Source organism: Doryrhamphus excisus, linkage group LG14, assembly GCF_037039965.1.
Source record: "Doryrhamphus excisus strain RoL-2023G ecotype Guam linkage group LG14, RoL_Dexc_Guam_v1.1, whole genome shotgun sequence".
Lineage (NCBI taxonomy): Eukaryota > Metazoa > Chordata > Actinopteri > Syngnathiformes > Syngnathidae > Doryrhamphus > Doryrhamphus excisus.
Window position 1 is genome coordinate 8,554,641 of NC_136370.1, and position 14,991 is coordinate 8,569,631.

The 14,991-nt window shown below is 40.9% G+C and overlaps 1 protein-coding gene across 1 annotated transcript; it reads right to left on the reverse strand.

Moving 5' to 3' along the window:
- Nucleotides 1-777: 777 nt before the first annotated feature.
- tonsl (tonsoku-like, DNA repair protein) lies at nucleotides 778-14,546 on the reverse strand. Its single transcript, XM_058089907.2, has 28 exons — nucleotides 14,239-14,546; nucleotides 14,082-14,177; nucleotides 13,339-13,481; nucleotides 13,092-13,272; nucleotides 12,894-13,023; nucleotides 12,217-12,388; nucleotides 12,018-12,132; nucleotides 11,486-11,631; nucleotides 11,257-11,409; nucleotides 11,052-11,177; nucleotides 9,479-9,683; nucleotides 8,563-8,618; nucleotides 8,385-8,474; nucleotides 7,548-7,620; nucleotides 7,307-7,470; nucleotides 7,103-7,226; nucleotides 6,260-6,504; nucleotides 4,876-5,329; nucleotides 4,597-4,799; nucleotides 3,836-3,942; nucleotides 3,599-3,755; nucleotides 3,443-3,521; nucleotides 3,058-3,365; nucleotides 2,666-2,837; nucleotides 2,405-2,580; nucleotides 2,065-2,138; nucleotides 1,509-1,642; nucleotides 778-1,422 (listed from the first exon to the last, which is right to left on the reverse strand). Exons 1-28 carry the CDS (start codon nucleotides 14,261-14,263, stop codon nucleotides 1,223-1,225), a joined length of 4,308 nt encoding a protein of 1,435 aa, XP_057945890.2. The 5' UTR covers nucleotides 14,264-14,546; the 3' UTR covers nucleotides 778-1,222.
- Nucleotides 14,547-14,991: the final 445 nt, after the last annotated feature.

Genomic DNA, 14,991 nt, shown 5'->3' on the forward strand with positions numbered 1-14,991 from the left:
CTTTTCATAATATTTAACCATTAATTCTGTATTTATGTATAAATAACCATCACCAAAATTTAAGAACATTTGTTAGAAGTAAGGTGTTCATTAGAGAGGGGATCTTTATTATTTTCTAATTGCAAAAATAAATGTTTTAAATATTTAACCACTAATGTATTTCTATGCAAATAATCACTTCAAGAAGGTAAGTAATTTTATGCATATTTACTAGAGGTGTGGTGTTTATTATAGGAGGCATTTATTGACTTACAATTTTTTGTACCACTAATAATGTAGTTCTATGCAAATAACCACTTCACTTCAGGAGGATGATGTAATTTTAAGCACATTCACATTTGTTACATGTGAGGTGTTTATTAGAGAGGGAGCCTTTATTTTCTTTCTTACAAAAATGTATTTTTAAAAACATTTATCCATTAATAATGTAGTTCTATGCAAATAACCAATTCACTTCAGGATGATGATGTAATTTTAAGCACATTTGCATTTATTAGATGTGAGGTGTTTATTAGAGAGGGAGCCTTTATTTTCTTACTTGCAAAAATGTATTTCATAATGTTTAACCATGGGTGTATTTTTTGCGTGCAAATCACATCACCTCAGGACTGGGAAGCAATTTTAAGTGTATCAGCATTTATTAGAGGCCGTATTTTTTCTGATTTGAAAAAAATAATAATTATATAATTATGATATATGATGTACTAATTTAAATAAGCTAAAGCAAATATTAAATACAATAACTACAGAAATAACAGCCTTGGAGATTGGAAGTTTTTTTTTTTTTTACTAAGATCACAATGCACCCAGCAATTAAGTGAGGCACTTCGTCTATTAAGACAAAGAACTCTATTTGAAGAACTACAGTAAGTAATGTAAATTCTGTATTAAATGAAAAGATTAGTTCTTTACAATATCAAACTTTGACTAGTACATTAATTTTTTTTAAGGACAAATACAAATCTAACAAAATGCCTTTATACAGCTTTCAAGACCTTGCATAAGCACATAAATAAGTTGAACGAAGCATACAAACTATGTACACAAAAGTGTCTCAAAGAATATTTTTCCTTACTAGATTATGATGGTAATAATGTGTGGATTCTGGCTTAAATTGTATACTTAAAAGTTAGAGTATTCATATTTTTTTATGTGTGACATAAAATGTAACTGCAGATTTGACATGATTCCCAAACAAAGATCTGCCACTGTCGCTGAAGCATCACAAGGAGGCCACAGTGGTGAGCAGGCATGCTGCCTTTCTGTCTACGAAATACCCATTAGGCTGACTGTTGGTCCACGTCTGCTTTAGGGTTTCCCGGTCCAGCTTGTTGAGGCTCTGAGAGCAAAGACGGAGATCTCGGACGAGCTCTGACAAACTGTCCAAGTCTTCCACTCCTAAAGGCCCTGACACCTGGCAACCTGAGGATGGCACAACAAACACTGGACTCTTTTCCTTCCTCCAATAAAAAAAGATGTTGTATTTAAAATCGTACATGTACACATACCTTGAAGGTTTAGAAGGGTTAGAGGTCGACGCGCCTCTCGGAGGGCGTTCAGGATGCTGTGAAATCCAGCTGAGGTGATGGAGGGGTTTCCTGACAGGTTCAAATTCACTAGAGTGGGACATGTTGGCAGGCATCTAAAAATGAAGGGGGAAAAAAAGACTAAATAAGAAATATTAGAGCAAGAAAATTGAGAAAGAAAGTCAAAGTACAGGTATAAATATTTTTTAAATATATTTTTTAAGCACTGTAACTGCAATAATTTTTGAAAATAAATATATTTAGGAAAGTTATATATAAATATAAATGCATTTATGAAAAAATATTAAGGGATGACAAATAATAGAAATCTGCAACTTAAGAAAACTTAATATTGGAAGAGTACAGTTATAAAATTAATACAAATAAATATTTAATTAAATTGAAATAATGAAATAACAATTGTCATATGAATATAATTAATTTTTAATTAGTAAAAAAAACTGTAAAAACTATATACCATCTATTTAAGAAAATATACATTGAATATTATCACCAAACCACAACAACACAAACTAACCTGGCCAAAGTGGCTGCGCTGGTGTCTGTTAACCCATTAGCGGCCAAACTGAGGTGGCTTAATGAGCAATCATCCTATTAGGGAGAGAAAAACATGCACATACATATATTTACTTTAAATAGCAAATGCGCACATACAATACAAACACGATGGAGACTCACGGGGGACCATCACAATCTAAAGCCATATGGTGCTCCTAATATTTTGGCTACTTTATTTAGCTACTGGAGTCCCATTGTTCTAGAAGACATATTAGATGTTTCTTTCAGAATTGTGCAGCCCACATGTCAATCAAAAATGTGCCTTATAATCTTTGTAAAGGCACAATATTTGCATATACCTGTGACAGAAGGCTGGCGAGGTGTTCCAGTGCCGGGTAATCAGCAGGCCCCTTGCGTACTGCAGACAGGTCCAAGTGTGTGAGAGTGTGTAGGGGGAGAGTTTTCAACACCAGCTCAAAGCCTGTGGAGCCCAATGGGTTGTGGGATAGACACACTGACTTCAAGTGGCCCGTCCCTGAAAGATAATCAAGATTTCCTCCACATATTGTCCATCTGTGAGACACTATACTGCAGAACTAAAAACTATATTTCTTTGTGACCTGTGAGGGCGCTGGCGAGCAGCATGCGATGTTGCTGCAGGAAGCGAGAAGTGAGGTCACAGCCACGCAGAGACAGTTTGGCCAGCAGCGGGCAAGAGGACAGCAGGCAGGACAGAGATTCTGATATATTGTCACCGAGTGGATTCAGGCTGAGGTCCAACTCCTTCAGATACTGTCAAGAAACAGAAACATGGAGCAGAACTTCCTGAAGCTGGGAGATCAAAATTAAGTGAGGTTTTGTATGTAAATTACACAACGAGTCTTGGTATAATGAGTAATAATCATGGAGTAATATTGTACAAAAAACTAATAAAATGGCTAATTTTCTGGCTAAAGTTATTATGAAATCCTAATTTTACTTAACAAAAGTTTTTTTTTTAATAGTGCTTTACCGGAAATGCAGGCTGGCTGAGTCCCTTTAAAGTGCTGGCTGCCTTCTGGAGCCCCTCCCCTGTGACCCGATTGGATGAAATGTCCAGCAGAGCGAGCCGGGGAATGGTGGCAACAGTGGTGATCAGCTCGACGACGAGGTTATCGTGAAGGCGGTTGCCTGAAAGGCGCAGTTCGGTGAGGCTGGCCTGCAGTTTGAGGGCACGGAGGAGGGCGGCAAGGGCGGGCGGTGCCAAGCCGAGGCCGCATACCAACACGGAGGAGTTGCCGTCCTGCACCTCACACAGATGGGTGACGTGTTTGTTCTCCTCTGCATGGGAACACATATAGTAAATATTAATTTGATACATTTGTGTGTGTGTGTGTGTGTGTGTGTAGAACGCTCACCTACTGCCAGGCTAAGGCACGCCTTCTTGTAGCGCTCGGGAAGAGGGGGGAGGTCCCAGGAAGACACCTCCGCCAACACCTGTAATATTGTGCACTGAAGCCCAACTTTTCCATAATGTTCTTAGGACATGAAGACAATAAGAAAAGGGTCCAAACCTCCTCGTTGGTATGCAGAACAGTCAGGAGCAAGTCATGTGGGGACAGCAGCGCGCCCTCTTTCTGCAGAGAGAGGCGAGGCAGGAGGCCACACTTGTGGTAGTAACGCTGGGCTGCCTGATGGCAGAGCCATGACACGGTGCATGAGTCTGCCTCGCTATAATGAGCGTCATTATCATGATTTAGACCGAAGATATAAACAACACGGAAGCTCTATTACATCTCGAGTGATCAAACCTCTGTGGAACCGGGATGAGGAAGACATCATCCTGAACTCTGACCCTCATCCTTATAGGTGGAGGCAGTGATGCGGGGATGGAGACAGCTGGCGTCTGAGTCAGAGGCTGAAAAGGAGACAAAAATTTAAAAAATAAAAAAAACGTCCACTTCTTTGAGGAAGACAATATAGCATATATTGAAGATTATCACATCCTACAGTATTAATTGGCCCTGTACCCTAGAAAGCGCCCATGAATGATACGGGAAAAGGCTGAAATGATACTGTGTCAAAGCCCAGGGTAGTGATACTGATAAAATATAGAGTTTAACCATGTCCAGTATCAGCCCCCGTAGCTGTCCACTCAGAGCGCGCTGCTCTGGTATCGTGCCCGTGAAACAACCAATCAGAGAACAGCACACGAATGCTTAGTGCCTAGTGCTTCTCCAGTCACCAAAAAACCCAAACTTGATTAATGGAACTTTAATTGTCAGACATTGATAAGATAAGAAAAACAATAAAATATTATTGCTGAAATATTTTTGCAATTATTGTGTTTACACTGTTTAGATGTAATACATGTAATAAACTGAACATTTTCTGGAAACAAAATGGTCTTTTGATTAAATAGTATGTGATAATAAGCTCATGATTAAATAGTATGCGACCTTGGGGGCATGATACCTGGCCTGATACCAGACAAACCATGTGATAACCTATAATTAAATCATCTCAACTGCAAGAAAAATGAATGAGAGTACAATGTTTCTTGTTTTCTGACCTGCATGTGTGTTTGTTGAGGTGGTGGAGGTGTTTCTGGCCTTGTTTCATCATCTGTCAGGGTGGGGCTATGAGACCTGTTGATCTCTCGCCTCCCCAATCGGACCATACCCGGCATTTGTGTCATTTTCACCTGCTGAGGCTTCAATGAGTTATTCTTTCTCATAGAGAGTCCTCTGCTGCTAGATGGCAGAACTGCAGGACCTGAAAAAAATGTTTTCATTAAAAAGGTATGAAATATAGATGAAGAAAGTGTAGATAAAGAAAGTTGAAATGTTACTCCTGCAAGATGTCTGAGAGTTGGCCCCCCTGGCAGTTAAAGGCAGAACATCATCTCGTGCACCATTCTGTTGAACTTGAAGCTTCCTCTTCTTCTTGGGTTGACTCTCCTGCAAATCATCCTCCAGCCAGTCGTCCACCAGATACTCCTCCTCAGGAACCAGAGCTGATTTGCTGCTGCATGAAAGGCCCCGGGTACTGGAGAAGTGAGGCTGTGAGCCCTGCAGGAGAGTTTTAGCACTGCCCAACCCTCTGATGGCGCTGTGGTACTCCGCTTGGGTAAAGACAGATCCTGTGGAGGGATCCCTGACAGTATCCCGACTTGAGCCGATGTCCTTGTTTGGGATTGTATTATTTTGGCTTGGAGCTGCTGGTATGGAGGTTCTTGGGCGGGCTGGACGAAGGGGACTGACAGGGCTGTCGGAGTCGCTGTCTTCTGAAGAGCTGCTCTTATTCTGAAAAATAGATCCAAATCACTTCTTCTGAATACTGGACTTCCTGAAATAGCGTGCAAGGGACTGATTTGTTTATTTTATTCTAGAGGGCGGCACGGCAGTCGAGTGGTTAGCATGCAGACCACACAGCTAGGAGACTAGGGTTCAATTCCACCCTCGGTCAGCTCTGTGTGGAGTTTGCATGTTCTCCCCGTGCATGCGTGGGTTTTCCTCCCACATTCCAAAAACATGCTAGGTTAATTGGCCACAGGTATGAATGTGAGTGTGAATGGTTGTTTGTCTATATGTGCCCTGTGATTGGCTGGCGACCAGTCCAGGGTGTACCCCGCCTCTCGCCCAAAGACAGCTGGGATAGGCTCCAGCACCCCCGCGACCCTCGTGAGGAAAAAGCGGTAGAAAATGAATGAATTAATTCTAGATTCATTAATTAATTAGATTAATTAATTAATTAATTCCTTCATTTGTACAAATTCTTATGTAAAGTCACACTCTTGTCAATGGAAATGTGCGTCCTTTTACTTTACCTGGCAACTAATTGAATTGAACTAAGTGACAACCTACAGCAAGACAGTTTAACCTGTGAGCAGATTACTGTCATATAGAGGATCTTTGACTCTATAGATATATTATTAGATACTGCACAGATTTGCTTTGCCACCTATGACACAAAGCTAAGATGTTTGGTCAGAGAGCTACTTATATACTACTGCTTATATATACAACTTTGACTACCATAAACATATTGCTTCTGTTTTAATTAATGAGTGCATCTATAAATACAGTATATTAGCCATTTGGGGAGGTATTAAAATGTACAGTGGCTGCTCGCATTAACATTATATACAAACCAGAAGAATAGTGAGCTTAGTTTTCTGCATGGTAAAGGCCTCTATTTAAGCAAACAGTCAGTATAGACAGTATAGACAGTACCGTATAGACAAGAGTAGCCTCTGTGTCTCTGGCTCGGGGACGCTGAGATGAGCCACTGAGCTGCCGCCGTTTAATGCTCGCGGACACTGCCGTGTTCACCCCAGACCTCTCGGTAGTCCCAGGCCAGTCTTGGCTGGAGGCACACCCCCCATCTGAGGATGTAAGGGACTCAGAATTCTCTGCGTCAAACAGTTGGCTGTCCTGAAGTGCATCAAAAGGTTTGGGTGGGGCAGCAGCAAATTGGACTGCAGAGGGAAATAGATACAATATTATGTAAAAAACATATGCTAATTGATTGGAAAAGAATCTCATTATTTTCTTAGACAAGTCGCACCATATATCAAAATATATTCAGTTATCCCTTGTTCATCCTGGTGAATTGGTACCAGGCCTGAACACAATAAGTGAATGTATGCCAAGTAGGATTCAACATTAATAAACTAAATATTTTCATAGTTTGATGCAATGTGGCCAGGCGTCATTTAGTAAAAGAGTCTTCTTCAAGAACAAACTGACATTTATTAAACAGGTATGTTTTTAATTGTATCCATATACTTTAAAAATTACTTATTTCGGCTTCTGTAGTGTTTGTTGGTATAAACATTGCCCACCCTTCCTCTGGCTTCATCTTCTTCTCGAGAATTTACTGTTTTTAGGAGCGCCGCTATGATACCCCGAAACAAAAAGCTCATTCCGATGATAAATAAATCATAAATGATGTGCGACTTCTATGTATTTTCCTCTTCATGATGCATTTTTTGATTGATGCAACTTATACTTAACTTACAACTTAAGAGACTCTTAATCTGGAAACTACGACATACTCATATACTGTATACTTGCCTCCTCCTGCAAATGCCTTCTTCAGCAGTCGCTCCGTAGCAGCACATTCCTGCCTGGCTTCATGGTCCAATTCTTTGCTGTACATCCTCTGCCACTGACGGAGTGTGTCCAGTGCAGTCTCACCCTGACGGATAGAAAATATTATGAGACTGATAAACACCAGCATGTATGACAGTATTTCCGATGGTGCACATACTGACAGACCTTAGAGTTGCGGAGGTTAACAGAGGCCCCTCGTTCAACCAGGAGCCTGGCGACTGTAAAATTGCCGCACGCCAGGGCGTCGTGAAGAGGAGTTACCCCCTCACACAAGGGGCCGCCCTGGTCGTTGATGTTCGCACCTCGTTCTAGCAGCACAGCTACAATATCTGGATGAAATCAAGTGACGAAAGACTGAATCAATGATCTAAAATGAAACTTTGTTTAATGAGTTTAAATCTGTTACCATGGTGACCGTGGTTGCAGGCCTCATGTAGCGGAGACCAGCCACAGTAGTCCCTGGGGTTTATTGGGTGACCCTGACAACATAAACATAATAGCTCAAATACAAATATAAATACAGTAAATGTAACAAATGTTGTAGGAAGTACAGTATTTGTACATAATATTAATAATATATACCGTACATATATCAGATCCCTGTTATTCTTAAAAACACGTATAAAGGCTGGCAACCAGGCTGCACGGTGATTAAGTGGTTAGCGTGCAAGGCACACAGCTAGGAGACCTGGGTTTGATTTCCCCCTCAGGCATTTCTGTGAGGAGTTTGCATGTTCTCCCTGTGCAGGTATGTTAGTTTAATTGGTGACTCCAAATTGTCCATAGGTATGAATGTGAGTGTGAATGGTTGTTTGTCTATATGTTCCCTATGATTGGCTGGCGACCAGTCCAGGGTGTACCCCGCCTCTCGCCCAAAAGACAGCTGGGATAGGCTCCAGCACGCGTGTGACCCTCGTACACTTTGCGACATTAAAGTTGGCTGGATAATGAAAGTACATTTACGTGATGTCTTTGAACACGTCATTGCTCATAATAACAGGGTTTATTGTGATGCAAAAGCTGCTAATATTAAATATTATATAAATAATATTAATATTAAATAGACTCATGTTTTGATAGACTCACTTTTTTTTTTTTTAGCTTGATTGAGATTTTTCACGTCACATATACACACCTTAATCCTAATAAACACTAATGTTTACATAATAAACTTCACTGGCCAATGTATGACAAATTATGGTGGCATTTTATGATTTTTTCCAATGTATCCAATTAGACCCACCTGCTCCACCAGATACTGGACCTGCCTCAAGTTCCCGTCGATGCACGCCCTGTGGAGGGACGTCTCACCCTTCTCATTCCTCTTGTTCCACTGCAGCAGGAAAAAAAGAAGTTGGTCTTTAACAACAAATGTGTGCGACATAGTTCATCATCAAACTTAACATCTGCTACTCTCTTACCCGTACCACTTTCCTCCTTCCTGACACCATCTTGTCATATCCTTCCAGGTCGTCATCTAGAAACAACATGATTTTATGTTATGGTAATGGTTTTATTTAATTTGAACATACAAGTTACAATGAAATTGACAGTGTGCATAGCATGCATAAGGAGTAGAGGCATCATAACATTAAAACGTGACAAGATTTCTCATTCAGAATAAAATGTGTCAGGGGAACTAGACCAAGGATGATAATAAATTAATTTATTAATCACACAATAAATGAAAATGAACTTTGCCATGAGAATGCATGTCTCTTTTCCTCGTCTCCAGCCTCCAAACAGGCAGGAAGAGGTTTTCATTCTGTGCATTAGTTCCAGCACCTTGACTCTTTGTCTTGGTGGCTGGAGGCGGGGCCATTTGCCTACACACAGAGTGCAGCAGAGTGTAATGTAGTAGAAATTATACTAACAGACTGAAATATTCATTCATTCATTTTCTACCGCTTTTCCTCACGAGGGTTGCGGGGGGTGCTGGAGCCTATCCCAGCTGTCTTCGAGCAAGAGGCGGGGTACACCCTGGACTGGTCGCCAGCCAATCACAGGGCATGTTTTTGGAATGTGGGAGGAACCCAGAGAAAGCCCACGCATGCACGAGGAGAACATGCAAACTCCACACAGAGATGGCCGAGGGTGGAATTGAACCCAGGTCTCCTAGCTGTGAGGTCTGCGCGCTAACCACTAGTCCGCCGTGCCGCCCAGACTGAAATATATTGTTAAATATATTTTTCAATGTACTTTTCTTAAAAGTAAACTTAAAATTTCATATCAAATTTTTCGTTTCATAGGCCCAATCTTGACTTCTCATCCCGTGAGTGTCTTATGACACCTCTATTAAGGAGTGTAGGCTGTAAGACAAACAGCTATCACACCTACCTGAGTCAGAGAGAACAACATCACTATCATCCAGCGGTTCACTGTTGTCTACCCCCTCCTCTTGCTCTTCCTCCTCCTCCCCGTCACTGTCATGTGGATTCAAGCTCTCTGACGCACACAGCTCCAGCAATTTGGCTTCAATGTCATCGACGTTGGCTGAGCCACTTCGCCTCTGAGCTGCCAGCCATAGCCTCAATACACGCTTCTGTACAGGAGTGAGGTGGGCTAATTAACGACTTGCCACAATATTAGATACACCTATACAATACAAGAGTAATGTATTTTACAGATATTCTGAGGTTATTTAGATATTTTAAACACATAATGCAAATAAATTATAATATATACAGTATTTTAACCATGTTAGTATATTTAAAAAATATAAGAAAAAAATATTGTAATATATCTTTATAGTCCTGTCATCTGCATGTAAATCTCAATCTCTGCTTGTTTGTTTCTTTCATCTTTTTCCTGATTACAGAGTCGCTTTTTTAAAATCAGCATAGTGATTTGGCTTGAACCCTTTATATTCCGGATGCCCTTCCTGATGAATACCAATGGTGCTTACTAGAGGAGATTCGAACCCAGGGGCATCTGCTCCAAAGTCCAGAACGCTAACCACTACACCACAACGGGCTCGTAATTCTTAATCTCTGCAGTATATGAAAAATAAGAACACAGTTCATGTATGTTACAAATATAAGTCAGAAAGGGATGACTATTTATTCATTCTGCTCGTGGCTTCTTCTGGCTGTTACCATGGCAACATAGGTCCTAAAAGAGTTTGTGGATGCCTATTTTTATTTGGGATTGACATAATGATTGCATAGGTCCATATTGGCTTTCTTGTCAGTATCCTATTTATAAATAAACAAATGTTTGTGCAAAAATAAGACAATCACTGCATTATGCAAACATTTTTAAGGAATTGTTGCCAATAACGCTGCTACTATCAACAAGTATGACAGGTTCAAATTAATAAATTAACAAATAAGAATCAAATTAAATAATGCCGGCTATGGTACAATTTGGAAAGTTTCACATTTCTATGTGGCACAAACATCCATAACAAAGTGTAAAAATTATAACCTGGGCTCATTCAGCATGTCATGCATGAACACAGCATGAATGAAAAACATTAGATAAGGAGTATTAAAAGGACACCGCTTTACTCTCCCATTACCCTAACCAACACTTCATTTCAAATTTCATATTTCCAATCCAAAGGAAAAAAAATTAAGCTAGCAAGCTTATCGCTGTGTGTAGCACAACAAGGGCAGAAAAACCAATAGCGAAATTTTTTTTATGCCAATATCGGACGATAATATTGGTCGGCCGATATCAGACATCTTTAGTAATAACTGTGCACTACTGGCTGCAACCAGTAGAGGCACTGTTGATTCAGTCTTAACTAGAATGGCCACTAAAGCATCAGTTGAGGGAAGTTGAGCTACATTTATAATATTGCAACTCTTCTAAGCAGCATTATTATGCTCAATATGGCATAGAAACAGGAGTTCAGCACATTCAGAGAGAGATTCACCCATCCCCTCACATACATATGTCTACTTACTTGCAGTGTGGCCCGTCCACATGTTTCAGCACAACGTCGGGCCGCACAGAAGCTTTTCTCCTGATCCTCAAAGGTAGCACCACTCTCCTCCTGAGCTGCTGCAATGTTGAGCCAGGTGCTACATTCCTGACACACACACACACACACAATAAATCAAAGTCGACAGTGTTTTTCCACACATCACCGGTCCTGTAAATCTGATTACCTCGGCCGGGCTGCCCTGCCGTAATGCCAGCTCCTGCTTGTAGTGCAGCACCGCTTCACTGTGGCGACGCAGGTCAGTGAAGGTCGCGGCCAGAGACACATGGATGACCGCCAGCTCGCGTGCGGGCTTCCCCAATGCCTCAGCACCTGTGAGCTAATCCAGATAGATGAACGACATGTGAAATGTGCATTCATAGATTACATTTAAATGTAATTAAGTGAAAAATCACCTGGGCTTGATATGCATCCACGGCTTTATGGAAGCAGCCAACCTTACAGTAGAGATCTCCAAGTTGTTCAGCCAAACCCACGGCCTCATGGGAGTTCCTTCTCTGATTCTCACCCATCTCCTCTTCTAACTTAAAACCCTGGTCGGCTATACATTGAAGAAAGAAAAAAACAAACTTAATAATCGCTATCAAAATGCACTGTGCAAAAGATCTTACATACACCACTAGCTTTGTTGTTTTAATGAGTGAGTAATGGAACACAACAGGATTACACAGAAAAAACTACATCAAAGTGTGATGCATGAGAAGCAGAAGAGTTCATTGAATGATGGTGAGAATCTGGATAAAGGTGTGGATACAGGAATTTACATCACTATCGCATTGATGGAACAGTCCAATCCTGGGAAATGTTTGAAATGTTTCACTCTATGTGAATGTGTACAATAAATGGGTTTCACATTCTGAAATGAGTGACCAAATATATGGTACTTTTTCATGATATTCTCATTTGTATATAAGTGGGCTCTTTTACCGTATTTAAAAGCTTTCTTCGCTGCCTGCCTGTCCACAAGCTGCTGGGAACCCAATACCAGAGCCTTTTTCAGAGAGCGTCTTGCAGCCACAAAATCACCCAAAGAAAGCTGGACCTGTGGGTGGAAAAGAAGAAAAAAATCACTGACTTTGCCACTTAATTTTTGTCAGCAAATCCCAGCCCCCTCCCAAGTTGCCACCTTGCCAATGCAATGGAAGCACTCGCTCTCGCTGAACTTGTCCTTCATTTTTCGGGCGCACTCTTTGGCCTGCTCCAGGCAACGCACAGCATTGGAGTGTTGGCCGTTGCGGAAGAATATGTTGCCAAGGTTGAAGTTGGCACGGTAGAGATCTTCCAGGAGCATGCTCTTCCTATTTGGAGTAAAATTTGAATGGTACAGTGAACACTTGAACCAACTCAATTTTCAGTTTACATTCTAAAGGGAAATATGGTTAAAAAGGGTAAATCTTTGTATTTTGTTTAAAGTCTCCATCCATCCATTCATTTTCTATACCGCTTATCTTCACGAGGGTCATGGGCATGCTGGAGCCTATCCCAGCTGTCTTCGGGTGAGAGGCGGGGTACACCCTGGACTGGTCGCCAGTGTGTGTGCATGCAATTATGCACATATTATTGTGACTTTACCCACTGGGGCTAGACATTTTTCACGTGTTCTATTATAGGAAAGAGTGAAAGGATGCATTTCCACTCCACGGTACTGTGATGGTTCAGGACAGTTTTCCACACAGACTACTTTGAAAGCCCTGCGGCATTGAATGCATCAGTTAAAATTAAAAAATGTAATGAAAGTGTCATGAATTGAAGAGAAAACATACATTATATTCATATTATATGCACCATTTGGACACTTCTTACTCTGCGATGAAGACGCTGCGTCGAATGAACTCGCTGCAGCGCTTGGGCTCCCCCAGGTGGTCACAAACCAAACCAAGATTGAGGAAGAGTCGAGCTTTCATCTCATTAATCTCTCGCTCTGGCACTGTGCCTTTAATCAACAGAAAGTTTTAATAAGTTAAAAAAAGAAGAAGTTTAAAAAAAAGTACATCTTCACACCTATTAGATCATCTGCAATGGCCAAGCTCTTCCTGAAGGCATCTTCTGCTTCTTCTAGACTTTCCCTCGAGTGGTCCGATTCGTAGCGGAAGAGGTAGGTTCGGCCGATAGTGGCCAGCGCTCTCTGCTCCTCAGCGTGGTCGCTGACAGAACGGGCCAGGTCCAGGTGACAGCGCTGATGCTGAACACACACAACATGTCATTTATTGTTTATTTTTATGTGTAGTCTTACAGCAAATTCACTCACTTTCAAGGCTGCCTCAATGTTCCCCAACTCTGCATAGCACTCTCCTATCTTACGATTGGCCACAGCTCGCCCGATCACATCATTTAAAACTTCAGAGAGCGCCAACTCCTGCCGGTGCTCCTCAATGGCGGCCTCATAGTTACCTATCAAATAGACAAATACAAGAAAAGTCATTAAAAGGTAGGCAGGGGATGGCATTTTCTGGAAAATGCCCTTGCTATAGACTGACATGTTCATTGTTTCTAATTTATTTATGGTAAAACCAAACTTTTCATGACAATAACAACATATACTGTATTACACAGTGCCCCACAACTGTGTAATTTGACTGGGAATTAGGGCTGAAATCAGATTCCTGACCATATTTTTTTTTCTTTAGCCATTTTTCAGCCTATGTCAAGAGGTAGCTCTTTTAAAATTGCAGGAATTTTTATTCTGGATTAAACTTCCTTGTTCCTGGGTAAAATTCCTGCATTGGAACGGGCAAAAGATGCTCTCTAGGGTCACTGGGGCATCCTGGAGTTTATACCAACTCTATTTACAAGTCAATCATTTCAGGGTAACTGTACAAAAGAGGCGGATAATTATCAATATTGTACTGGATCCAGAATGTGACGCTTTAATTTGAAATGAAATACAAATCAATAAACTGTACAGATCAGTGTTGTTAAAATTACTCTCTCCAGTATTTTCTTTATGACTGAGCGATGATGGATAAAAAGAAACACTAAAAAAGAACTTACCATTTCTTGATAGCAGCTCTCCGAGCTGATTGCAGATGTTAGCCTCCTCTCTTATGTTGCTGCTGTTCTGGGCTTTGTCTTTGGCCTTTTGAAGCACTAAAACCACAACGATCACAAGCGATCAACAATCACTATAAGGTCAAATTACAATACTTACGTTTTATTTCCCGTGAAAAGCTCATCTTCGAGGTCAAAAAAACCAAAAGCTGGCTTAGTCGCTGACTGCTCGTGGGGCGCGCTTAACTCAAGCTGTTGCTGAGACACAAGTGCTGACTAGCGAACAGAATCACGCACGTTTATACTAAACTGTTACTTAGAGGCACGATTATTAGTCTACTTTGGTTGTTGGCGTCATTTATATGGCCGATCGCGGGCTTTAGCTTGTATTAAACGGCATAATTTCAGTTGATGATCTTTTCTTCCTGTTAAGGAACATTAGAAAGCCCCGCCAGGGCTGGCGTTAACTACACCAAAGAGAGCCCTACAGTTTGACTGAAAGGTACACGATCCACTCAACCTGCAGGGATAGAAATGTAGTAATTCAAGTAGTCTAAATATATCCACCCAGAAAATATTTATTATAACAATTATCAGATTATATGTCATTTTTTTAAAACATCAACATACTTGCAGAATACGATTGTAAGTCCACAGATAGAGAAAAGTAGTACCAAACAGAAGCGAGTTTTGATTGGTTATGGCAGACCACGTGACACAGACGGCGCTTCCTCATAGCAACAATATTATTCAGTTCTTCAGCGTCATGGCCCAGCGACATTTCTAATGTCTTTGTTATATTTATTATTTATTCGGGTGATATGAAACACTAGAGAACAGAGTTTCAAACAAGCAAATGTTGCTCTTTTTTGTAAAACAGAGGATTTGATTTTCAAAGTATACTACATGACGT